Genomic DNA, 24,269 nt, shown 5'->3' with positions numbered 1-24,269 from the left:
TAGTTCTTTATATAGAGGCAGGCAGGCTGTGTTCTGGCTGCCACAGAAGCTAGTTTCTATTTATTTCCAACACACAAGTTAGATGCTATTTATTTTCTTTTGCTTGCCACTTTTTTAGAGTTGTATCCGTTTCCTTAAGGAGAAAAAAGTCCGTTATTTTTGGAACCAAAACAAAATTGTGTTGAATTTGTTTTAAATGGGAAAAATTAACTCTAGCAACAATAAGCAAAGCTTGTTCTGCAATACATCCCTTATCTCAGATCCATGGTTAAGATTATGAGCTTTGATTTTAGCCTTTGTGATTACAGTGAAGAGCTTGAACACATCAACTGAATGTAACAGATGAAGGCTGTGTTTGCAGAGCAGTAATGTTAAGAACTGCTATCTGCTAAAGCTTTCAGAGAAAAATCCGTAGCATTTCCATTGAAAATGGATACTGTGCTATGCAAACATTTTGTATCTGAAACTGGTGAATAAGTTTTTGTTAGTGTGCCAGAGTCCAGATTTTTTTGCAGATTTTAGGTCTAACTTGTTGTGGAGCTTGCAAGATGGTGATTTTGATTTAGCTTTCCATCTAGAGAAGGCCTACATCTAGCAAAGAATGTATTTCTGAAGAGGAGGTGTCTTTTGAATACATCTTTTTTTTATTTTTAGTTATTCCACTTGCATTATAAACCTGTCAGAAGTTGGGCATCTACACTCAGAGCCAGATTTCTTATTGATAATTTGTTTTGTTTCAGCAGTCAGAATGTTCTAGAGATGAATTATGATATTTTCCCTTTGCAGATATCTTTTGGGTGGAGTTCTGTAAAGATTGATATGAGTGCAGCCAAAAGAGACCCTCGACCCATTATTCCCTTTGGACTGTCGGCATTTGCTGCATCTTTATTTGCCTTAGGACTGGCATTAGGAACAACTATTGCTGTTGGCATGCTGTTTATTATCCAGGTAAGTTTATGGCTTCTGTTATAAAGAAGTTAAAAGCTGTAAGTTTTGCCTGGCTGTGGAGCAGAAACAGAATTCAGAATTGAGATAGGAGCTGTTGTTTGGAGCTTATGTTGCTGTGTAACTTTTCCAGGGTCTTATGTTGCTTTCTCCCAGTTCCTCTGTTGTTACCACAATTGTTATAATAAAATACATATACATTATAATTAATATAAAATAATATTTTTTTCCTTATGGGAGAAGTTGGAGGTGAATATCCAATGAACTAAGAAAACATGAGATGGGCTTTATAAACCCTCTGGAAAAGGCAAAATACTTGGTATTTCAGGAGTACATACCCCTATCCCTGAAACCAGGGTATAAACAAGCCTGATATATTACTTCAAATGCTTGAGATCTTTGGAAAGAAGCAAAAATACACATTTTAAGCCTAAACTGAAATACTATGTGATACGTCTAAGTGTATAGTTCTAGAGGGTAGCGTTAGCATATATCTGTGGTGAATCTTAATTTTGAATGTTTTATATGTTTTAGTTAAGCCTGTAAAAGTTGCTTTGTTGTTTTAAAGCACATGTAGTTTGTTAAATGAGGGTTTTTTTTGCCTAACTGGTGTATTTCTGCAGAAAATCAACCCTAATTTCACCTAACACTTTTGTTTTAGATGAAAGTAATTTTGACAAATAAAACTTCAATCGAGTCTTGGATTGAAGAAAAGGTAAGCTTTTATTACAGTAGTCTGTACTGTATTGTTACAAAGTTTATTCTCCATATTTATCCATTTCTTGTTTCACCTCTCTGGATTTAAACCAAAGGTGTCATTTCAATTCACCATTGACTTAACATCTACAGCCAGCTTTTCCCCTACTGTCTCTGAAGGTTACTGCAATAGATGAGAAACCATTAAACTGCCTAGATTTTTCTTTTGTTTTTTGTTTGGGGGAATTTGTGTGAACGTAGAAGAATACTTGCTTTTAAGAGACCTTGCTTATCTACTTGGAATATGTGGGTGTTTTCATCTGAAGCTTGAGTTGTCTTTGCTTCTCGTTATGCCTGCCTGTGTCTTTAATTGTCAGCCTCCTCTACCCATTCTAGATGGCATGTTTTGGCTCATGATTTTCCTCATTTTCTACTTCTCTGATTAAATTTGGGAAGATTTTCCTTGATTTTGAAGTAGTCCTAGAAAATGAGATACCTAGTCTTCTCTCTTAAATTTCTCTGTGATTTCTGTATCTTTATAGAGATTTTCACAAGATTTTTCAGAAGAAATAAAGCCAAGCAGCAGAAGCTAAGTTTAAAAAGTGACTCAGTGTTCAGAAACTAGTTTGGTGCTACCAGGTTATTTTGTATAAGTCCACAATATTATCTTGCTGTCTCTCTCTTATTCTGTGTCAAAATCAACATGAGGAGCTTGACTTGTGTATAAGTACCTCAGTACTGTAATGCCTTCTCTTTGCACGGAATCTAGCTTAGCTGGATCCTAGTCCCATTAGACCATTGAATAATAGGACAATGGAACATAAATGGAAGAAAACCCTGTTACAACTATATAGTAGAATTTGGAATAATCTGTTTAAAATTTTTATTGTAAAACACGGACTGCTAATGTATCCCTTCTGAAAACTAAGCACAGACTGTAAAACATAAGTGTTTAATATAAATGACATTGCAACAAAGAGTAAACTCGTCTGTGGCTGCTCCACTAGGTGTCACCGTTACTGAAAGAATGAAATGTTCATGACTGCAGAATGTGGGCGATTCAGAGCATGCCTGTATATGCAGTTTTTGGAGGTGGAATAGACCCTACTAATGTTGAATTATGCTCATGATCATTCGTCAAAGAATCCTGAGCTGTGGAAGTCTTTGTATGTAACTGAGAAATAGTTGGACATTAGTCTTTGAAAAAAGCCATAAAATAAATCAGAGCATGGAGTGGATTAATCAGTGTAGCCAGTTGACTCTGTTCTTAAAGAGTAAAGCGGCAGGGGGACACACGACCCAAACCAGTCGCACTTCTAAATGCCATGGTTCTTGTAAGTAGTTTTAAAAGCCTGGCTTAGTATAGCAGGGATTTTGTGCTCTTGCCTCAAAAATGTTTGCCATTAGCTCTCATGGACCCATACAGGGCTTATAATCTGGCCTTCTGAATATTTGCTGCTCAATTGCAGTTTGTAGTGTATTTTTCTATGTACTGTATTTCTTATTATTTTCCAGGCCAAAGACAGAATCCAGTACTACCAAACGGGTGAGACCTTTATTTTTCCCTATGACATGGGAAGTAAATGGAAGAACTTCAAGCAAGTGTTTACATGGTCTGGGATTCCTGAGGGAGATGGCCTGGATTGGCCAGTAAGAGATGGCTGTCATCAATACAGTTTGACGGTAATTGATCTTCAATGATATCTCAAGTTAATCCTCCCCACTATCCAGTTGCCTTGCTTTCCTTTGCAGTAATATACCAGCTTTTTAAATAAGTAAAATAGACTAACTAGTAATACATATGCTTAAGAAACAGGAGTTCTGTCAAATATTCTTGTATTTTTGATAGGCTAAAAAGATATGCTTTTGTGAGGTTTTTTTAAGTGCTGATGATAATTTCCTGTGTTTGTTGAATGGTTTCAATACCTGACTTCATTTTGTGTTGAATACACAAGTCGTCTTAAACTAAACGTTGCCTAAATTTCTATTTATAATCATTTATAGATAGAGCAACTGAAACAGAAAGCAGACAAGAGAGTAAGAAGTGTAAGTATTTGTGAAGTTTGGTCTGAGGTGACTTTGAAATATCAGTGTAAATAAATGTAAGTAATTGCTGAGACTATTTCTTTTCTTGGTTTTAAACCTAGCAATTAAATAAAGATTTTGTGTTTCTATGCAAACAGTCTGCTGCAACCTCTGCCTAAATTAAACTTAGCATTTGGCTTTCTTTGCATTTGCTCCTTAGTTTCCAGATGATAAGAACCGTGATAATAAAGATGACGCTGCTTCGTTGTTAAGCAGTTAATTTAGAATTCAGTCTCTTTGAGAGCGATTGTCATTATGCTCAAATCTAACACTGTGCTTGAATTGATTTTTTTTTTTTTTTTTTTTTTTTTGGTATGAAACTGTCAGCAAGGCCATAACTCCTTACAATAATATATTGATGTGTTCTGTTCAAATTTGTAGGTGCGGTATCGAGCAGTAGAAGATTACAGTGGTATCTGCTGCCCTGTGACTAAAGGTGTTAAAACGTTCTTCACAACACCATGCACTGAAGAACCTAGAATTGCACTGAGTAAAGGGGATCTGATTTTAGCCACAAGAGGCTTAAAGTTAGTGGCTCCACACCTTTATGTTTGGTTAAAAGAAATATTGAGATGAGTTCTGGCATCTAATTACCTATTACGCTTTCTTCCCCAGACACTGGATGTATGGTGAGAAGATTCTTGACTCAGCTGCTGATGGTATGAAGCAGTTATTTTCACTTTTTTTGCTGAAAATTACAAATATTTTTATAGCTGTCTAGAAATGTGGACAATATTATATGTTCAGTTGTCAAAAAGTAGGATGACTGACGGTATTGGCATTAGCTCCTCTCCCCTCTAAAACCACATCTGCAGTTTTTACTCTTTATATCTGGTAGATATACCAGTTTTGAAAAACATTAAATGGATCTGTCAGATTGAAAGAACATTCATCTAGTGCTTTATTGAAGGTTGAATGGGAAGGGGGACACTTCATATTCTCAGAAAAACTTAGACTTCTGGACTCTGAAGAGGTTAATGGTGATTTTTTTTTTTTTTTAATGTATTTAAATAATCGTCTTTTTTAAACACATTCAGATTTCCTACCTGAACACCCCATATACATATGAGACCTGGGGTTACTCTTTATACATCTTAAAAACAAGGAGACATTATGTCTTTGGTTTGGGATCGATTCCAAAAACTTTGACAGGCATTTACATAACATCTTTGATAGCTGTAGTTAGTTAAAGACTCCTGCTAGTCTGCAGAGAGACCATGTCACAGCCACCTGCATTGAAGTTTTTACAATTTTTACTTTAGCCTGCCTGCTTAGGACTGAGCTACAATTTACCCACCAGACTTCCCACTGAGGGTGCGTTGGATTCTGTTGTCTCTTCCAAACAATTGTGAATTCAGTGCATGTATGTTCCTTGTTGGCAAAAGAGAGGCAGCCAGCAGATTGGCTCACTAGACTGAAAGTGTCCATGCCTTTCCTGGGAGTTCTGAGACCTTTGTGGGCTAGAAGTGCTTCAGCAGCTCACCCCAATGAACTCTTTCAAATGTCAAACCTAAATGAGTCATTGAATGAGCATGGTAATAGTTTGTATTGTGTTGCTTGTTGTGAAGATTAGCTGGAGATATCTGTGCTATATCAAATGTTTGGTTTTTTTTAAATCAGGTGAAAGGTGGTCTGGGTGGGAAGCTTGGTATATACTGAGAGGCTGGATTAGAATTCAAAATAACATTGGCATTTTGGAGAACTAGGCTTCAAAAATAGGATGAGATTTGTTAGGAACATATAGCTATAAATACACAGGAATAACAAGCTGCACTAAAACAAGATGGAAAAATTAATGATTAAGTAGTAGTTTTTCTGAGGAAAAAGTCAGTCATAATATTAAGGTGAGTCAACACTTGCATAAAAGAAAGAAGCATATAGCTTCCCAGATGGATGAAGTAATCCTTCCAACCTACTCAACACTGGCAGAGACTCAGCTGAACCTGCCACAAGTAAAAGCAGTTACTGCATCTCAAGAATGAGGGAGATTAGCTGTAAAGGGTTGACAGAAAAACAACGAGAATAATCAAGAGTACTAGAAAATGTGACTTTAAAAGGGAAAGCTGAAAGAATTGGGGTGGCTTACCTGGGGAGGAAAAGGAAATAGGAGAAAGCCAGGGTATGTGCAAATAGTCATCAGCTGTATGAAATTCCCTTGTAGAGAAGGTTGTTAGTGGCTTCCTATGTCCTTGGTGTGTAGAAAGAGGAGTTGTGAACTTGAATTATAGACAGAAAGATTGAGACAGGTTATTAAGAAAGATTTTTCTAATAGTAAAGAACGTAGAGTACCGTAAAACTCTGGAGATTCTTGAAAACATTTTAGGCAATGAGAGAGACTCCATGTGTCCCCAGGCAGTGATGTTAGGAATAACTTAGATGTCCTGCCTTGGAGAAGAAAATAAACTAGGTAACCTCTTGATGTCTTTTTCAGTCCTGTGTTTTTCCTCTATAGTGGGTCACATTTGGTTCCAAGTTAATGCAACTTTTCATATCTTAAGGTGGAATAAGAGAACGAGGCTGGTTCCCTAGGAAATGTGTGGAAAAATGCCCATATGACTCTGAAACGGATCAACCAGTGGATGGAGAGAAGAAAAACAGATAGCCTTCTCAAATTTTAAATAAGAAATGGAATTTTTTACTTCAGACCACAATCCTTTACTTGAAATTTTCTGTATATTACTTTAGACTTATGCAATGAATATGTTAGGACAAGGTTTTCTCTTCCTCACAGTTGAAAGGGTTTGATATGCCTGTGCCATGTTTGCATACTTTTTTTAATAATCGAAGAAGCCATTCAGTGGATTGCCTTCAAGATGCATCTTTTTCATCCTGTCAGGACTTTTTTTCTTTTTGCTGTTTAAATTGCATTCTGAGAGTTCATACTTTAGGTTTTTTCCTCAACTGCATCTGATTGTGATGCGTGCTGCCTATCTTTTGTATTTTACTTTCTCTGAAGCTGCCCCTGAAAACTATTAAAATAAACCTCTGATTCAAATTCAAGATAAGATTTGTTACCTGTGACTTTTAATGATGTGAATTGTCCACCTCAAATAAATGATACATTCATATTCACTTGTGGATTTAATTGTTCTTAGACCTACAAGAACTTGTTTATAGGCATGGGAATATGAACTGATTGGGAAGTAAAGATTTCACTGTTGTAAGTTATTTTTCAAGGTTAGAAAGACTTCAGCTCTTGTTATAAGAAGAGTCTTGTGGTTTTGATGGGAAAAAAAATATAGCCAGCTATATCTGCTTCCTCTGAAATCTGAGCATGTACCTGGAGATTAGAGTTCTTGATCCATCTTAGAGCAAAAGGAAGCAGTAGGGCCAAGAACAAATATTTTTGCGAGCCTAGTTGCTACTAAGTGATTAACACCTTTCCTAAAGCATTTTTATTTAGCATCAGGTATGGATTACTAGAAGGAAGACCTCAAACTGGGGTAATCTGTACCCTCTGAAAGCTTTCTAAATGTATCCTAAATGCAACAGGTGTTTTTGTTCTCTCAGTCTAGTTGCATGTCACATATTGAGAGTTTTGCAAATTACTGTTTTAAACTAACACCAGTTTTACCTCCACCTGCATGAGTTATCTCAGGCAGATGATCATTTCTCAAACAACATTACATGTATATAGAAATAAGTACATGCAGACAAGCCAGCATTACTCCTGTAAGCTCCTACTCAGACTCTTTATCTCCAGCATAAAGCCATTTTTTTGTAGCTTCCAGCCTGCTGTGTGTTAATGCTGATGGTGAGCCATAATCCTAGGCTGTTTATGAGCAATGGCGAATTAATGTTCAGTTTCAGCAGTTTGCAAGCAGGCGTGTTGCCCCTCTTGAAATCAAAGCACTTACTTTCTAGAAGTAGGCTTCATTAGAGGTATAGGGGTGGATCAAACTTCTCTTTTCCCTGCTAGCACTCTCCCTGGTAGCAAGGGCTGAAAGGCCATAATTCAGCAGAATGTAGCCAATGTGGAAGTTGGTATGAAAACCTCCAAAATCCTTGGGATAATCTTAATCTCAACTCCAGTAGTTTCTGTTCAATGTCTGGAGTCTAGAACCACACAAGATTACAAAAATAAGCTTGTCTTTCAGCTGCAGAAGCTGGCAGTTAAGGACCTCTTTTCTTGACTTTGGAATTATTAAATAGCTGCTATCTTATATTAGCAGGCAGTGATTAACAGTGTAACAAACTGATGAATCAACCACAGTGGGTTGATTGCTGTTAGGAGGGAAATTTATATAAACTGTGGTCTGTTTGTAGGGGACTGGATTTCTTTTAGTGGTTGAAGAACATCTTCGGCTGGTTTTCAGCTTTCATCTAAGCAGAATTTTGTGCACCAGGATCACTACACTGTGAACTACTGCATGCTCCAGAGCTCTGCTTCAGAAGGGCACTTAGAAACTGAAATAGACTCTACCTGCTTTTCTTTTTAAGCTTTCAGCTTGTTTCGTTGTAGCTGTAACTTCAGTCCCACCTCTTTCCTTTTGTATCACAGGTAACTGGTGTTTCTATTTACCATTAGAACACCTTCACTAAGCAGTGCTTGCCTACAAAGAATTGGCCAAAACAAAATGTATTCCTCCTAAAGTCATCTGGAGATTCTGTGGCCAAGAAAAATACAAGCTGTTTTTCCATTGCTGAAAACTGTATTACAGCATGAAGTTTAAAGACAAACCACCTCTAAGGAACTCTGTTTTTAATATGAAATTTTCTTTTCCTTCCTTTCTACCATCCCATTCTACCTTTTTTTTTTTTTCTTCATTCCATAGTCCCTCTATTTTGCTTGAGGAAGACCTTTGTTTGTTAATTAAGGAAAGGAACAGGTATAGATTTGACATAGCTGTTTTGTGTTGTGCTCAGAGAATTCATCAGGGAAGTAAGTTGATTTTCTTCTAGGTTTAAATCCCCAGCAAAGCCAGGTCTGGGGGAAGCAAAAAGCAAGTGTCTTTTTCACACAACAGTTAGTTCTATTAAACTGGCTTTTGCTTTTCCCTGAGGGAAGAATTGCTATTTGTGTTTAAAATTGTGAGCTTTGCATCTTTTCCATCATCTAGCAGAAAGTTTAGACTTGCTGTGCCACACTAGGCTAACTCAGGCTGTCATATGATGTAAAGTAAGGGTAACTGCATACTGAAGTGGAACCCTGCCCTCCTATTTAAAGGAAAACAATGAAATAGGCTAATAAGAAATAGCCACTTACTTTAGTTCAGGCAGTTTTTGCACCAGAACCTGCTATAAAAGCAAACAGTACTGGCCATGCTAAACGGACATCTCAGGCAGCCTGTTCCACCACCAAATCAATGAAAATTTTGCTTTCTATTCACCTGCCCTTGCCTTGGTCTCCAATCCAAAAAGGCTCTCCTTTGCAGAGTCAAGTCAGTGACTATGCCATATGTCTCAGTTGTTAATGAAGAAGGGTCTAGATTACCATATACAACAGGCTCTGCAAAAGACTAGCTTTGGTATTCTCATGCCTAGTAACTTTGAGGTGTTTACCAATAGTAAAAGAAATCAATGATGAAAGAGTTCTCTCCTCTGCAATAGTCTTAACCAAGAGGCTTCTGATTTTAGTCCAGATCTCTTAAGAGTTAAGTAAATACACACTCATGCTGGAGTTTAAGTATCTATCTCCCACATAGTTAGTTTTTTAAATGCAAAGTAGTGACTAGTGGGAGAAAAGAGAACTTTTCACACTAGGAAGCCAGGGAGCTGCACGTTGTTTAGATTTTACAATTCAGTTTCCTAGCTATGGCAGAGGATGATTCTAGATCTGTCTTGTGCTCATTGATTGAAATAAGGACCTCATTAAAGGCTAATGATGAATTAAGAGTCAAGATTTCCCTCTGAACAATTCTTCTCAGGATAAGGACCAAAAGAAACTAACCAGTAATTAAGTTGCAGACACAGATGTTGTTCCATAAAGATGGAAAGGAAATACAGTTAACAAATTGTATTTTAGTATGCAAGTCTTACATGATTTGAATAGCCTGAATCAGACAATCTAATTCCTGGTGCAGTGCATATGAGAGTAAAAAGTATTCATAAGTATGAAGTATTCATATCTAATAGATCATTATTAGTCATGGTATCGCTTGTTATTCAGCATGTGTGCACATCTATGCTGCAGCCAAAAAGGATCAATTCATAATGGATAGCTACTAGATGAAAGCTTTTTAAAGAAAGTAGAGAAGACTGGCTGTTATTTTTAGCTGCAATCCCTGTATCATGGGGAAAAAAAAGCTGCAGCAATCTGACCTGCATTGCATCTATAACCATCCTTACCTCAGATCTTTGTTCACTGGGTATTGCAGTGCTTCAAGCCTGCTGTAGGTAGCTTTCGCTAGTTCTCAATATGTTGAAATAAATTTTGTATCATTTCAATGCAAGCATGCCTAAAGTGCTCCTGTTTTTCACTGTAGATTAACACTGTGGAAGCAGTTCATATGGCACCCAAGAGACCACTCACCAAGTCACTCACACAGGCTTTGGTTTGATTGTGCAGTTACAATTTATTGCATCCTAGGAATGACAGCTAAAGTTTTCCACTTACCAGGCTCAAATTCATAAGTGTAAAGGCTTTATAACTGCCATTGCATTTGAGAACATGTGCAAAAACTGATCCAGTGCCTCCCCTACTAGAGTATAAACTACATTTGCTTTAGACTCATTTTCATTAAAAACAAATCTACAGTTTGTGCTGCAGGCCTAGGAACAGAAAATTCACTTCTGTAGTTGCTGACCAGATGTTAAGCTCCAATTCATATTGTGACAGCTTGAATTGAGACAGGTTATAGCATCCTGAGTGGAAAGTGAAGTGTTATTTTCTTGCACTTCGTTTTCAAACTCCCCCCCCACCCCCTCCCCATGTAACTGCATGAAAGAATTCAGTCTGATTGCAGATCAGTCCACAAAAGGTAGCAATGGAGTACATAGTTGGAGCAGGAGAAGAGGATTTGTGTTTGACAGAAGTGCATACAGCTGCCTTGTAAAGGCTGAGGCTCTTGAGTGTTTTTGTGCTTTATTCACAGTCCAAGGAAGATGGAAGTTCTGGCTTTGCCTAGGCAGCTGATGCTTAGTCCTGCAAGATGTGAACACTGCCAGTTGTCAGTTACACTACAGCCGTCTTCATCTGAAAGTCATTTTTCCCAGGATACCAGAAGCAATATATTTAAGTTCTTGCTCTGATACACTCATGTGTGTTTTCCATAGGTCATGTAGTGTCACGGATATGTTTGGGTACTCCATGCAGTTTAATTGCAGTTAGCCACTTATTCCTGCATACTTGAATAGAGGGCCTCAATCTGCTTCTGGAAGAGTTTAACAAGCTCTGCTCGCTTTGCCTTCAGTGTTGGTGTCAAGAGTCCATTTTCTACAGAGAACATCTCTGTGTGGATATACAGGTCTTTAACCTATTAAAAGAAAATAGTTTGGCATGTGACACATAATTACTTAGAGAACAAACAACAGTTCTTCTAAGCTTCCTTGAGCTCCGTGCAAGAATTCACTTCATCTCAGGAGCTCCAGTAACTAAACTGTCTTTTGATACAAGTCGAACTCCTTTTGGCTGACACAGCAGGAGGATAGGCTGGAACTACAGTACAGCTCCTGCAGCCTATGGTGAACCTCTACTCCATCTCTTGGCAATTGCTACTGTTGCGCTGTACAGCCACCTGTCTCTTGGTCAAGAGACAGGCAGCCAGTCAGTGTTTCACAGCCTACTTCAATCAGTTGTGCAGGGCAGCTGTCTTGGGTCCCATCCTGGTACAGCAAAAAGGAACAAAGACTTCCCAGCCTCTGCATTAGCAATACAGGTGCTTGTGACAAGCAGGATTTGGACATACTCACTTGTTCAAAGGATTTAAGGCCAGCCTCTTTCCCCAGTCTGACCATATCTTCTAAAATAGCTTTCTTCACTGCCTAGAAGAAACAGAGCAGGAGCAGAGCTGCCATTTTGTAATTGCAACTCAGGACCATACCCATTGCCCAGTCAGTGAAAACTGAGGTTGGCAAGAATACATGTACATATTTCAACATTCAAGGTTTCTCATATTAAGGCCACTACAAGATCATGTCTATCGTCTCATTTGAAAATAAGCAGTGATAGCCTTTGAAACATCAAGAGACACTTAGTTCCAGTTTTTACTGTAAGGCTTCTTGTATGAGTCACCCAGCATTAAGCCAGCTTAATTTACAAAAGAGGTGGGTAGAATGAAGTCAAAGCAATGCAAGATTGGACTCACTCGTAATTAAATTCTATCTATAACCCACCAAAACCATAAAGCCACTCACTGGATTTTTGCAGACATCTTCATAGGAACCTTTTATTCCCAGTTTTGCTGCAAATTCTGGAAGTGTCTCAGGATCAGGAACCACTATACCTATTAGAAAAGACTGAAGACAAGTGGAAGTAGTCATGTTGAGACCAAAATAAGGCATCTGAAATTACTTTGATTGTCTATGTGAACTTGATTATGGACAGTGTCTATAACAAGCCACATCTACAGCCCCATTCATTTCCAGAGTTTGGAAGATAGCTACAAGGACTTTCAAATAACTTATCTGAGTTCTGACAGCAATAATTGAAGCACTAACACAGTTTATTGTGTGCACTGAATGCTCGAGCAATTATTTTTGTCTGGTTTACAGATTGAAGACTGGCCTCTGCTAGCATAGGTGACACCTCTGTGGCAAAGGAGTGGAGAAATGCCCCAGCTATGAAGAAAGACCAAGAGAGTTGGGGTTGTTCAGTCTGGAGAAGAGAAGGCTCTGGGGAGACCTTACTGCAGCCTTCCAGGACTTAAAGAGGGCCCATAAGTAAGATGGGGACAGACTCTTTAGCAGAGCCTGTAGTCATAGGACAAGGGGTAATGATTTTAAACTAAGAGAGCAGATTTTGACTAGATGCAAGGAGGAAATTTTTCACAATGAGGGGGGTGAAACCCTGGCACAGGTTGCCCAGAGGGGTGGCAGGTACCCCATCCCTGGAAACCTTCAAGGTCAGGTTAGGGGCTCTGAGCAACCTGATCTAGCTGAAGATGTCCCTTCTCATTGCAGGGGGGTTGGACTAGATGGCCTTTAAAGGTCCCTTCCAACCCACACTATGCTATGATTCTAAACTGTACAAAGCTGACCTGGCATACTATTCCCATACAAGTATGTGATTAGCCTTTACCCAGCTTGCAACTTAATGCCAAGATCTCCTTTTCTTTGGTGTCAATTGGGAAGGCTACAGGTCTGAAAGGATATTCCTGTAAACCTGGCACTCTCTGGAACAGATCTTCTTCAAGGACTCTTGTAAATGCATACATTTGTACCCTGGTCTTCCAGAACTCATTGTCAGAGGAATCTTGTAGGATGCTCACTCCTAACATCACTTACCTTCAGGCTTTCCCCATGCACAAAGACCTGAGCTACAGGACCACTTCTGATATAGACATTTTCTATCTTCTCTGGAGCAATGTATTCTCCTTGTGCAAGTTTAAATATATTCTTCTTTCTATCAATGATCTTCAGTGTTCCATTCTACAAGTTAAAGGTAGAGGCCATTAGTTTCAAGTCTGTCTTGCTTCTATAAGAAGTAGAAGGTAATAGGTTTGGTTTTGTTGTATGAAAGGCAAATGCTAGTCTAGAACTGGTCTTTGCTCTCTACAGACAGAAGGGCCACTTTGTCTAATTTGTCCAGTTAGCTCAGGACATGATTAGACAAAGATTAGATTAAAGTAGCTGCTTTATTCTCTTCTGACAGAAACCAAGACACATTGTTCTTCACTGTGGAAGTGACATAGTCTTAACTACTGGCCTAGCAGGTGTTATTTGAGATCTTGTAACCTAATGGGTCTTTAGAGCTTTGCCTGGAGTTACTTGGTGAATGATAACAAAATACCATGTTAAGGCTTTTATTCTAGAGCTCACTTCTCCAGCTTTTCAAATTACTGTAAGCTAGCCAGGAATTGACATCCAACGGTTGGTTTGTATTAAGCAATTACTCACTGGCAACCATTTCCCTATGTCTCCAGTGTGGAGCCATCCATCGTTATCAATTGCTTCTGCTGTCTTCTCAGGGTCTTTCAGATAACCCTTGAACACATTTGGTCCTTTAATGCAGACCTATAGCAAGCACAGAACATTGTTAGTCACCAAGTCTTACGTTTCAGCATCTCCTGACACACAGAGGAAACGATACCTACCTCGCCTTCATTGTTAGAAGAGAAATAGTTCATTTCTTCCACATCATCTAGTTTTATGATATTACAAGCCAGAGGGGCTCCAACATGGCCTAAGAGAGAAAAACAACAACAAGGACAGTTATGTTTTGGGGATTCTGCTAGCAGTTGGTCCTGTTTGAGCTAAAGCTAGAAAGACTAGGTCTTGAAGCAAGATGGGAGAACTCAGGTGCCCCCTACGTATGAAGACTTCAGGCATAGTAGATACTTAATGGCTATTTGTTCACTGCTTTAGCAAGAACCAGTACTGTTTAAAGGAGTCTGACACCGCATGTTCAAGAAAGTTATTGTAATGCCATTTTCATAGAGTTAATGCAGAAGTATTAGCTAACCCTCAATGCTTAGAGCCATTTATTAGTGTAGTCTACCACACCAACCATGTAACACACTTGCCTCCACAGAATTCCCTCATAGACCCTGGTATTCATTTGCATTTCATCCTCATTATGCTCTGCAGTTATTATGTCCTCAAAGATGGTGAACTTAGAATAGCCAATATTCAAAACATTCTTGTTAAGATGAAAGCTAAATCTTCAAGGAAAATAGTCAAGTATCATGTCTGATGTTTTAGTCATAATTCTTTGAATAAAACAAGTTATTTGGGATCTAAAGCTAGTTTCTTAAAGCCATTTGGGAAAGTCCTTGTCCAGTTCGCTCAACTCTGTACAGACACTCCTTTCCTGTACACTGGGACAAAGTCTAAGCTGACTTATGTCACTTTACACAAGAGTCCCTCACCTGCTCGAGTTAAGAATTTTGGTACCTATTAAGCATACAGGAGACTATTGCTTCCAAGAATGACTTTGAGGTTAAGTACCCAGAATTTAACTTTAATTGAACTAAAAGCAGTAGAGCACCTAAGCTTGCGTGCCACTTTGTTGACAGCTGTGGGAGTTTCCAAGTCTCAGCTACCATACCTGTTGTCCAGTCTCCAGGCATTGAGAAGGTACATCCAGCTGAGCATTCAGTCTGGCCATAAGCTTCAAAGATCTGTGGGAGAAAGGATGAATATCCTTTTGAACATGAAGTTGTTAGTGTGAAAGAGCTCAGTTTCAACTATGACCATGCACAAGTCGTCTTAGGAAAGAAGACAATCATCTTAGCCTTTTAAGACTTCTTGGTCTTATTGGTGTAACCAGATGTTCATCTATCCAAACTTTGCTTTGGTCATCTCATTCTCTGAACTCTGTTCTCAAATGTACTAACATTGGGAGCTCATTGACAGTCAGGATAAGCCATAAAGCCCAGAGGCAGCTGCCTCTGGGCGCTGCATGTTCCTGTTTCTGCTGCTCTATTCCTTTTCCCAGACCCTACACTGTATTTTTTTGGTAGTGTAGTTTGAAGCCAGGCCTGCAGAATTTTGTTCCCATTACAGTTAACTAGGATCAAGCAGCCTGTAAATACTGAAGACTGACAGCAATCTCCCCAGGAACAAACTGGGCTGGACCACAGCTGTATCACTGGTCATTTATTTGGGCATAATCAAACCGGTCTTACTTTAAGAAAAAAACCTCAGCTTACCTGACAGCCTAATGCTGCTCTAAGAAATGTCAGGACAGAGGGAGATATAGGGGCTGCGCCTGTTACCATTATACGCACTCTTCCACCCATGGTTTCCTACAAGTGAAATAGAAGCCATCAGTTCCTCCAATACTACATTGCTCAGGTTACTTACACTTGGAATAACTTACCTGAACCTTTTTGAAGATTAGTTGATCCCAAATGCTGTCATTTCGAAATATGCCCTGTTTTATTTCAGCCGTCTTCATAGTCACAGCAAGGTTTAACAGGCAACGTTTCACTGGGCTTTTTGCACCACTTTGTATCTGTAAGGAAAATTATCTGTGACTCTTGGGTTTAACTCACATCTGTACCTCCAGTTCTCGTTTTGTTATGAGGCACCGTATCTTACTTTGATGTTCTACAATCTGTCTTCACTATGGCCGTGGTCTAGGAGATGAACCAAAGAGCAATACTAATTTGTGTTACTGTTGACATACTTCAGCCATAGCTTTGAGGGATAGGGATCCTTCTAGCTGTGCACTTGCTTCATTTGCATTCCAAAAGTAAACAAACTTTCTGTCTCTGAACAGCAACAGACTTATCCAGTCATGACTGGATACGCTGTTCTCATACTCCAGTTCCCAGGACTCTTTCCATCTCCTCAGAAAGAATTTTAAAGAATTCTTCATGCTAAGGAGTAGTTAACTAGTGGTGATGTTATGATGTGTTCAACATGAATTTAAACTTGTATGCTTGCTTAGATATATGCGCACTAAGATAATTGAACTAAAATTGTTCACATACCTTGTCATATATTCTATTGAGCAGTCTTGGTACAACTGGAAATAGCGTTGGCTTCAAGGTTTTCATGTCATCTGTTAGCAGCTTGATGTCTCCTTGGAAGAAGCCTACTTTTGCTCCACAGCTGTAGACCACAGTCTAAAAATTGACCAAACTATGTTTAGTCAAGGATCATTCCTAGCTTCATTAGCCATTATTTGTCTATGGAAAGCGGCATGATTTCCAGTGCCCGGTGGTAGGAAAGTTCTTGTATGAATAGGTTTTGAGGAAATACAGAAGGCTATCATACCTTTTATTATAATTTGATTTATGGAAGCTCAGATGCATAGATTAAGTTCTGACATACAACTTTGATTTGTAGTCCACAAGCACCACAAAACAAAGTTTCATGTTATGGTTGAATACAATTAATATGAGCTTCACCACATTTGTAATAGCTGTTCTATTTTGATATCTTTTGAGATACCTAGAAACTTAAATACAAGGCAACAGATTTTAACAGCTTGACAAGGAATAGAACAAGACACATTCTGCTTTAAATAGTGGGTGAGGAATCCAGGTTAAGATACTGTTCTGGAGACCATCACATGTAGAAAAGTTAGATCCTGCCAGAGATGCTAGTGTTCCCTGTAGGAAGCATTACTTATACAACATGCTGGAGGAAGTGCATTAATTGGAAGACTAGAACTTCAGCTTAGGAAACAGATAGGCAGGATGACACAGCCCAGCAGAGTAAACAGAGAAGAACATACCACTGTTTACCTTCGAGTACTTAAACTGCTTTCACTATGCTTGACTAAGGTCTTGATGCTGTTAATCTCCCCTGCTGATTTCTTTAGTAAATCACAGACTTAGTGAGGCTGAAGAACAAAGCTTCATTTAATGAAGACAGCAGCCATATCTTGGAGCAATTACTAGGCATTATTTAGTCAGTTCAGGGTTTTATTTTAGGTAGGTGGTCTTAACCATTTAGGTATTCTAACATATTAGGCTTCTAACAAGTGTTACTGTCTGAACTAGTTCATACAACCAAGGTCTTCTACAGAAGCTTAGCAGCATGCACAGAGTCTACTTACCTGTACAACTCTCTCAAACATGTGAGCCAACGGAAGGTAGGACATGGTGATATCTGAACTTGAACACTCAACTATGTTCTAGAGGGGAAGGACATAGAAGCAGGTTAGCACTCCCTATGCCTGCTTGAGTTACTCTTAAGTAGAAAGATAATAAAGTTTGGATCAGTTTGAGTACTTTGAAATAGACACTTAAAATGACTGAAGCAACTCGGGCTTATCCATCACCTCTTCAAAATTTGCAGCTGTAACTCAGCCGCATTAGATCAAGATGAGTTTTATGTTTTGGCAAGACTTGAAATAGGGTAGTTTAGTAGTCTTGGCATTTAGGACTGACTCATTCTAGACTAACTTCTGTGTGGAAGTTCTTGTTCAGGGTTAAACCAAGTTTCTTGGTTGTCCCATTAAAATATGGGCACTTAGGAAAGCATGAGTTTGCTGGGAGTGAATGGTTTGCAGAAAATGCCCACATTAGTTTCACGACCGAGTGGCATGGCCTAAAGATCACCATTAGCAGTAGCTTACCTCTGTGCTTCTAAGGAATGCAGCAGCATTTGCAACAACATTTTGATGTGTCAGCATGGCTCCTTTAGGGTTACCTTTGGAGAGATCGAGCAAAGTCAGATGTGGCTCTGACTGCTTCTGCTGTCAGTTTCCCGTGTCTTGTTTCGCTCAGTTTGAACTATCCTGGTATTAGACTTGGTCATAGCATGCATTGTCTTAAGAGATCACAAATATGCCTCATCTTGAGCACTTTCAGCTATGGATATTACATAAAGGAAATGTCTACTGAAACAGCAGAGTAATTAGGAGTAGCATAGAGAATGCTGAAACAAGATGTTTCTCTAGCCCCTGTGGATCAGAATACAGACACAGTTAAGCAACCATCACTTTAACATTAAGACTGTATTATTCATAGGGCAAGACAACATGAATTTGGCTATTCTTCCCCCCGGCTCTAAGAAGCTTTGTCTTAGTGTACTTGACTTGTAGTGACAATGTCCCAAGTAAAACTGCAGTAGTGGCTTGATGCTGTTCTAATCTACTGTTTTACTTCTATGTTGTTAGCATTTCCTTTTTTGTGTTGGAAAGTAATTTTTTTTTCATCACAGGGAGATTGTTTTAGTGGGGAAGCATCACTAAATATTCTCTTACCTGTGGTTCCACTAGTAAAACACACAATGCAAAGATCTTCAGGCTTAGGAGGCTAGAGGGAAAAAGCTACATAAGGTGAACAGAGTAAGGATTATGTTGCTTATCAGTATTTACATACACTTCCTAAAGTAGGATGAATCAGGGATTCTGTTTGGAAAAAGATACAAAAAACAACCCCAAACCTGCCAGCCTTCTCTGCTAGCAGCACAGCAAGAGGTCTTTTCAGCAACTATTTTTGCAAGTTTATAATTGTTCCACAGAGGTACTTACAACTGGCTCTCTGATGTTGTTTCTTCCCAGCTCCTGCGTTAAAGAGAAAATGCAGCTTAACAATTGCAACAGAAAGATGTGCAACTACGATAGATGAATAGGTAATTACACTTCAAATATAATACTTGATTTACTTTGCCTCTTGATACTGTGTCTCGGAGACAAACACTAGTCTTCCTGAATTAAATACGCACTGACTCCTGGGGTTGTAGAAGTGATTTGAGTATGTAGAAAGTGATCAGAACTACTTAAGGAATTTGGAATTCCTGAGTGGAGATATTTCATTTTATTTGATGTAGGCTACATCTCTTATACTTCACATTTATGCATCATATCTGGAAGATTAAGCCTAGTATTGGGATGTCAAAGCAGTCAGTAACTTGCACTTCCAGTTTCAATTAGACTCAACTGCCAGCTTAGAAGCCTGATAAATCCTGTTACAACTGCACCATGAATTAAGCTAAGGAGGTCTTCAGTTTGATGCATACTGACTCTCCACAACAGATGGACACAACTTTAGCCAATGATTTGAACTCTGCAAGTCCATTTGGCTAAATATATCAAGTTTCAAAGTGACTGCTCATCAAGATCTCAGGTATAGGTGTGACAACTGGATAATGCTTACATTAGAGTGTCATTGTTGATAGAGAAGTTCCAGATGTCTAGCTGACAACATATTCCTCTGCAAGATCAAGCAGAAGCCTTTAGTCACCTACCTCAACTTCCTGCAGTGCTAGAATTTCAACTCCCACTTTAGCTCCTCTGTCCTTGAGCTCTTTATCAAAGAGATCCATGAGAATGATAGTCTTCAGACATGGGGACTTTTCTTGCTCACAGTTCTCAAGCAAGATCTGCACCTTCTCAGGTTTGTCACAGATCACAATGCTTATGTCAGCTACAGAAAAGAAATTACATTTCAGAAGTCTGTTTAGAAGACATGAGGCTAGTGAGCAATAGCTCACTAGCACAGACTTTTAGAACATAGCATTGGTTTGTTCCAAGGCCATTTGCATTTGTTCATACGGATTCAGTGGCTGGCTTACAGTGCTAAGAAGGTTCCTTCTATAATGGCCAACTGATGGGGCAAACTTAAGATTATAGCTATACAAAGAAAGGGCAAATGCCGAGGAACTGACGACAAATATCTTCAGTCATGGCCAAGATAGGCATTTAAACTTTTGGTATTGCCATAAAAGCTCAGAATTGTCCCCACTGGTTGTGTAGGTTTAGCCATCTTCCTTAAATATAAGGAAATTTAGGCCTGTTTGAAAGCGGTAGATAAAAATTCTGAGTTAATGCCTCAGCTCCCCTGCATGTGCAGGAGGGTTTTATGCAATTACAAAAGCATGTCCCATTAAGTCAGCAGAGGAATTGGATTTGCCTGAACATGCTGGTCCCCCATTAGCCTAGTAAGTCACAGCTGTATAGTCCCAAGGCAAGACTTGTTTGCAAGGTTCACCAGCATAACTGTTGAAGGGATTTGCTTGGCAAATCCTGTTTATGGGTTGGATCCCAGGTCATTGTGACAGCAGTGGATATTTTTTACCCCTGCATCTCCCCTAAGACTGGGGGAAGAAAGTTTGAAGATTTATTCAAGCTTTCTCACCAGTTTCTTCCATGATGGCATGCTAGTTGTTGCTTGTGTAGAACAACAGGCCCTAACTAGATATGCCTAAATCTATTTAATCTATCTTTACCCCTCTATCCTCCACTCTTTACATCCTACAACTTTAAATCAGGAGACACACGTTGAGTCTTAATTTGCATGCAAGCCTGTCTGCATTGTCTGATTATTTGGCAGTGCAGGAGTTCAAGATTGCAAAATCTCAAATGGCAAATAGTTGAGCACTCTTATTGCAGGATGATCCACAGGATCTAGCAGGTCTTCAGTGGACTTGCACTTGAGATGCTAGGAGACATAGGAAGTCCACTGGCTTTTTCTAGGCATTGAACCATGTCCCCTTGCAAAGCAGCTTCATTTACAGAAATTAAGTGTCTATAAAAGTATAACAGCAGTAAGGTTAAAGCTACTCTGATTTTTGCATCAAATTCCCTTGAACGTCAGCCTTCTCAAAACAAAGCTTCTTAGAGGAATCGTTATGAAATACTGGAATTCATTATTTACCTTTGTTAACAATATATATAATGGCCTCTGGCCCCAGAGTGTCGTAGAGCGGAACAGCAACCATTGAGTAAGTGTAGCAGGCATACTCTGAAATGATCCACTGAAGAGAGAAAACAGTACAGCTAAGGAAAACTAGCAGCTCACAAGACAGGATTACCTACAGGTTTCATACAGCTTGACTAGCCTATGCACATTAGTAGTGGGGGTTGCGTAAGGAGCATGTTCATGGGATTCTTAGAATAGTTAGGGTTCAAGATCACTGTACTACAATGCCTGGCATTGTGTGTGCTCAGTCACTAATAAAGGAACCTGGAAGGGAAAAGTCAGTTGTGATGGTTCCTCACGTGGCCTCAAGCTATTTAAGTGCAGACCCTCTTCTCCCCAGGGTGTCAGAATATTCTGGAAAAGAATATTCAATTTCTTCCTTACCTCTGGCCTATTCTGAGCAAAAATGCCAATAAACTGGTTTGATGATGGTTTGCATCCTTTTTGCAGAAGCCCTGATCCCAGGTATTGAGCTCTGTCCAAAACCTGTAAAATAGTTTTCCCCCACTTTAGTGTTACAAAGCAGTATCCCAAATTAAATAATGTCATGTACAATACTCACCTGTTTATACGTCAGCCACTGGTAGGGTTGGTTGGGTTTTCTGTAGCCTAAACAGCTGCCATTTTCTAATGGAAGAGTTCAGAAAAGCAATCGTAAAGCTCAGTACTGAAGTTGCATGGCACTTCAGTGCAACACTTTACATGAGCAATACTTTCAGTCAGACATCCAGCTAACTGCATGGAGCATGGAAGTGCACAGTGTCTATAGCTAAGCACTCTGCCCGAACCAAGTTTGTAAGACTTTTGGCTTTATCCTTACAAGCAATACTTCCAAGATCTGGTGATACTTTCTGATTTCACAACCCACATGAGACTGAAATAGCTTGCAAGCTATCATGTATTTCTATGCATGGGACTCCTGAAGTCACGTGCACAAATTCCAACCTGTGGTAAACAGGCAGTAATTTTACACTAAAACCCACATCATAAGACAAAGCAGAGGTGTTCTCGCCCAACTCCTTCTGATGCTCAGTATCTGCTAACCCTTCACTGAACTCTACCTTCTTAAGCCTCTGATGCTTGTTCCTGCCCAGTCTGCCAACTAAGACTACTTATGTGTAGTCTTCGTCAGGGTGGGGGGGATAAAATATGGTCACTTGCCACTCTACCCAACAGAAGCCTAGGAAAGCTTTTGCTAGCCGGACTTATTACAACAGACAAGAGGCAAGGCAAAAGAGCTTGGAATAATTTTTATTTACTTGATACACAAGTACTAAATAGCAGATGCAAAGCTTACCAGAAACATGCAGTCCTCTCTGGAAAACTTCATACAGGGTTTTACCATCTTCAAAGTAGTAAGACAGCAGGTTATTATCTGTCAAAAGTGCACCTCTTCTGGCTCCTCCCTAGGAACAGAACATAGTTATGAAACAGTGCAGGACAGATGCAACGTCATTTGTTCCTCAGTCATTCTCCCAGCAATCTCCTTTAAAGCATTTCAGTAGCACTGCATTGTTATGGAAGTCTCATTTTCCTTCTTGATTTTGATCTAGTCAGTCATCAGTCATATGCAGGGGAATTTTCTAGATGGCCTAGCTTAATATTCAATTACAGGTTATTAGGGAGATCTTGCCTAAGATCAAGTGCTACCACTTGCCTGGTTACATGAAGTCTAGCACCAACCTCAAAGCTGATGCAAAGCATTTAAAGAAATGTTCAGACAGAAAAAAAGTCAGTGACAGCCAAGGCCGTATGGTAAAAAGCCCACCTAACCCTGCAGCAAGAGCTGCTCTTTCTTACTCTTAGTGTCTTAAGACTTCCCTTCTCCCCACCATATTGTTGACTTGTACACCTGGGAAAGAAGGCTGTGTATATCAGAGGAGAGTTGCCACAGATACTCAGAGTCAGAATGGATTGGTATTCAGATTAAGCTCAAAAATAGCCTATGCCCACAACCAGAGTAAGTATTACCTCAATTCCTATTGACTGCTTGTTCAAGTCAACAGGAGGCAAAACAGGTTTTGGCCTGCTTATCACCCACAGGAAGATGCCAGCTCCAAATGCAATAAGACTAATCAGTGCTGGTGTTGGCAGCGGTGAGAACAAGACTTGAAGTATCCAGATCATTGTGCTGGGTCAGTGGAGCCAGAGTTGAACCTGAAACAAACAGGAGGTTTAGTAAACATGAGTTAGAAGCACTCACTACCTATGAGCCACGGTTACTTAAGTAGTTTGTTAAGCAATAGTACAAATCATTTCAGCAGTTTGCCCCTAAAGAGTCCTGGTACAATAATGAAGCATGCTTATGCAATGCTTTAAACCTCTTAAGAGATCTCAAGTCACCTGTCCCCATAAATCGTAATCCATGCTGCATCCACTTCCACAAAAAGCTGAAGCCTGATGAAGTCAGGCAAAGAACAAATGTCAATTCTTTCTATTCAAGAGTAAAAATCTGCCTGGGGAAAACCAGTATATAATTTCACAGGTTAAGTATAACCAAAAAATGCCTACAGTTCAGTGATGTGAGAAGTGGAAGAAAGAAGACTCCTCTATATTATAGCTGTACAAAGGAGGAGGTATTGCTAAAATAGTAGGGGTAAATAATTGCCAAATTACAGGTTTGTTACATCTACATATATAAATCTGCAGGACAAGCAGTCTGGATAAGGCTCAGAGGCTTGTCATCAAGTCCAAGCTGCCAAGAGCATACCGCCTACATATCTGAAAAGTACCAACTCCTTAGACCTCTTTTCTACTCTAAGCTTCAGTTACAATGTGCCCTTCAAACTCCTGACCTCAATTTCATGTATTGAGAGTCCAAAAAAATTGTGCTACAGCAAGAAAGGCGGGAACTGCTCTTGGCATTCTGCACTGACCCACCGTTCCAGTCACTGGGCATATCAAACATAGGAAGCACAAACCTGCTCTTTCTGCAGCACAGGATATCATCCATCTTGACACCTTTCCTCTGGGCCTTTATCAACTGAGCCTGGAGAAAAAAATGCCCTAAAACCAGGTTCGCTGATCAAGTTTACGTTCAGAGCAAAGCCACTTAACAGTTTACGTTCTAGCACTGCTCTGTTTGGAAGACTGAAGATTATTAAAGTGAATTATTAAATGCTCATGATGATTTATACATTTATACATTCGGCCTTGTAACCCATTACTGGAGCAGTTAGTAAACAGCTTTCTGTAGGTGATTAAGCAGTATCTGGTTTATGGTGCAAGCCAGCCACTTCCTCTTTTGTTAACACGAACAAGTCACTTTTGTATAACATGGGCACTGAGGCAGCTTGGTAGAGGCACCTCCACTCTCCAACATGAAGAGAAGTTGGATATGCA

At 39.4% G+C, this 24,269-nt stretch overlaps 2 protein-coding genes across 4 annotated transcripts in view; one reads left to right on the top strand and one right to left on the bottom strand.

The window, feature by feature from the left end:
* The window catches only part of ZDHHC6 (zinc finger, DHHC-type containing 6), a gene marked incomplete at its 5' end in the record, with an annotated part of 11,160 nt that extends 4,363 nt beyond the window's left edge, over positions 1–6,797 (top strand). The window contains 7 exons of the mRNA XM_010282283.1: positions 787–948; positions 1,607–1,660; positions 3,157–3,324; positions 3,646–3,687; positions 4,108–4,253; positions 4,342–4,385; positions 6,225–6,797. Of these exons, the coding sequence (XP_010280585.1) occupies positions 787–948; positions 1,607–1,660; positions 3,157–3,324; positions 3,646–3,687; positions 4,108–4,253; positions 4,342–4,385; positions 6,225–6,328 (720 nt within the window). The remainder of the gene's footprint in view (positions 1–786; positions 949–1,606; positions 1,661–3,156; positions 3,325–3,645; positions 3,688–4,107; positions 4,254–4,341; positions 4,386–6,224) is intronic.
* Positions 6,798–10,827: 4,030 nt separating this feature from the next.
* Positions 10,828–23,054, bottom strand: ACSL5 (acyl-CoA synthetase long-chain family member 5). Of its 3 annotated transcripts, none has more exons than XM_010282280.1 (20): positions 22,899–23,054; positions 22,225–22,333; positions 21,490–21,554; positions 21,312–21,413; positions 20,883–20,982; positions 19,474–19,652; positions 18,758–18,790; positions 18,488–18,539; positions 17,858–17,931; positions 17,336–17,413; positions 16,263–16,397; positions 15,647–15,781; positions 15,477–15,572; positions 14,873–14,945; positions 13,920–14,008; positions 13,723–13,839; positions 13,111–13,254; positions 12,022–12,123; positions 11,578–11,649; positions 10,828–11,141 (listed from the first exon to the last, which is right to left on the bottom strand). In XM_010282280.1, exons 1-20 carry the CDS (start codon positions 23,052–23,054, stop codon positions 11,001–11,003), a joined length of 2,052 nt encoding a protein of 683 aa, XP_010280582.1. In that variant the 3' UTR covers positions 10,828–11,000. The 3 variants fall into 3 exon arrangements, with proteins under 3 accessions (XP_010280582.1, XP_010280584.1, XP_010280583.1); XM_010282281.1 differs by having other exon boundaries at positions 11,001–11,141; positions 11,578–11,645; positions 12,018–12,123; XM_010282282.1 differs by lacking the exon at positions 21,312–21,413 and having other exon boundaries at positions 22,899–22,952.
* Between the last annotated feature and the right edge of the window lie 1,215 nt (positions 23,055–24,269).

This window comes from Phaethon lepturus, unplaced genomic scaffold, assembly GCF_000687285.1.
Source record: "Phaethon lepturus isolate BGI_N335 unplaced genomic scaffold, ASM68728v1 scaffold6262, whole genome shotgun sequence".
Classification (NCBI taxonomy): Eukaryota; Metazoa; Chordata; class Aves; order Phaethontiformes; family Phaethontidae; genus Phaethon; species Phaethon lepturus.
Note: the sequence above shows the minus strand (reverse complement) of the source record. Positions and strands in the feature narration are given on the sequence as shown.

Excerpts from the sequence above, each read along its gene's own strand:
- ACSL5 (XM_010282280.1), bottom strand. The coding sequence starts at position 23,054 with ATGATCTGGATACTTCAAGTCTTGTTCTCACCGCTGCCAACACCAGCA. Across the intron at positions 20,983-21,311 it reads TTGCTCAGAATAGGCCAGAG|TGGATCATTTCAGAGTATGC; the intron begins GTAAGGAAGAAA and ends TTCTCTCTTCAG. Across the intron at positions 15,782-16,262 it reads TCAATAGAATATATGACAAG|ATACAAAGTGGTGCAAAAAG; the intron begins GTATGTGAACAA and ends TTTTCCTTACAG.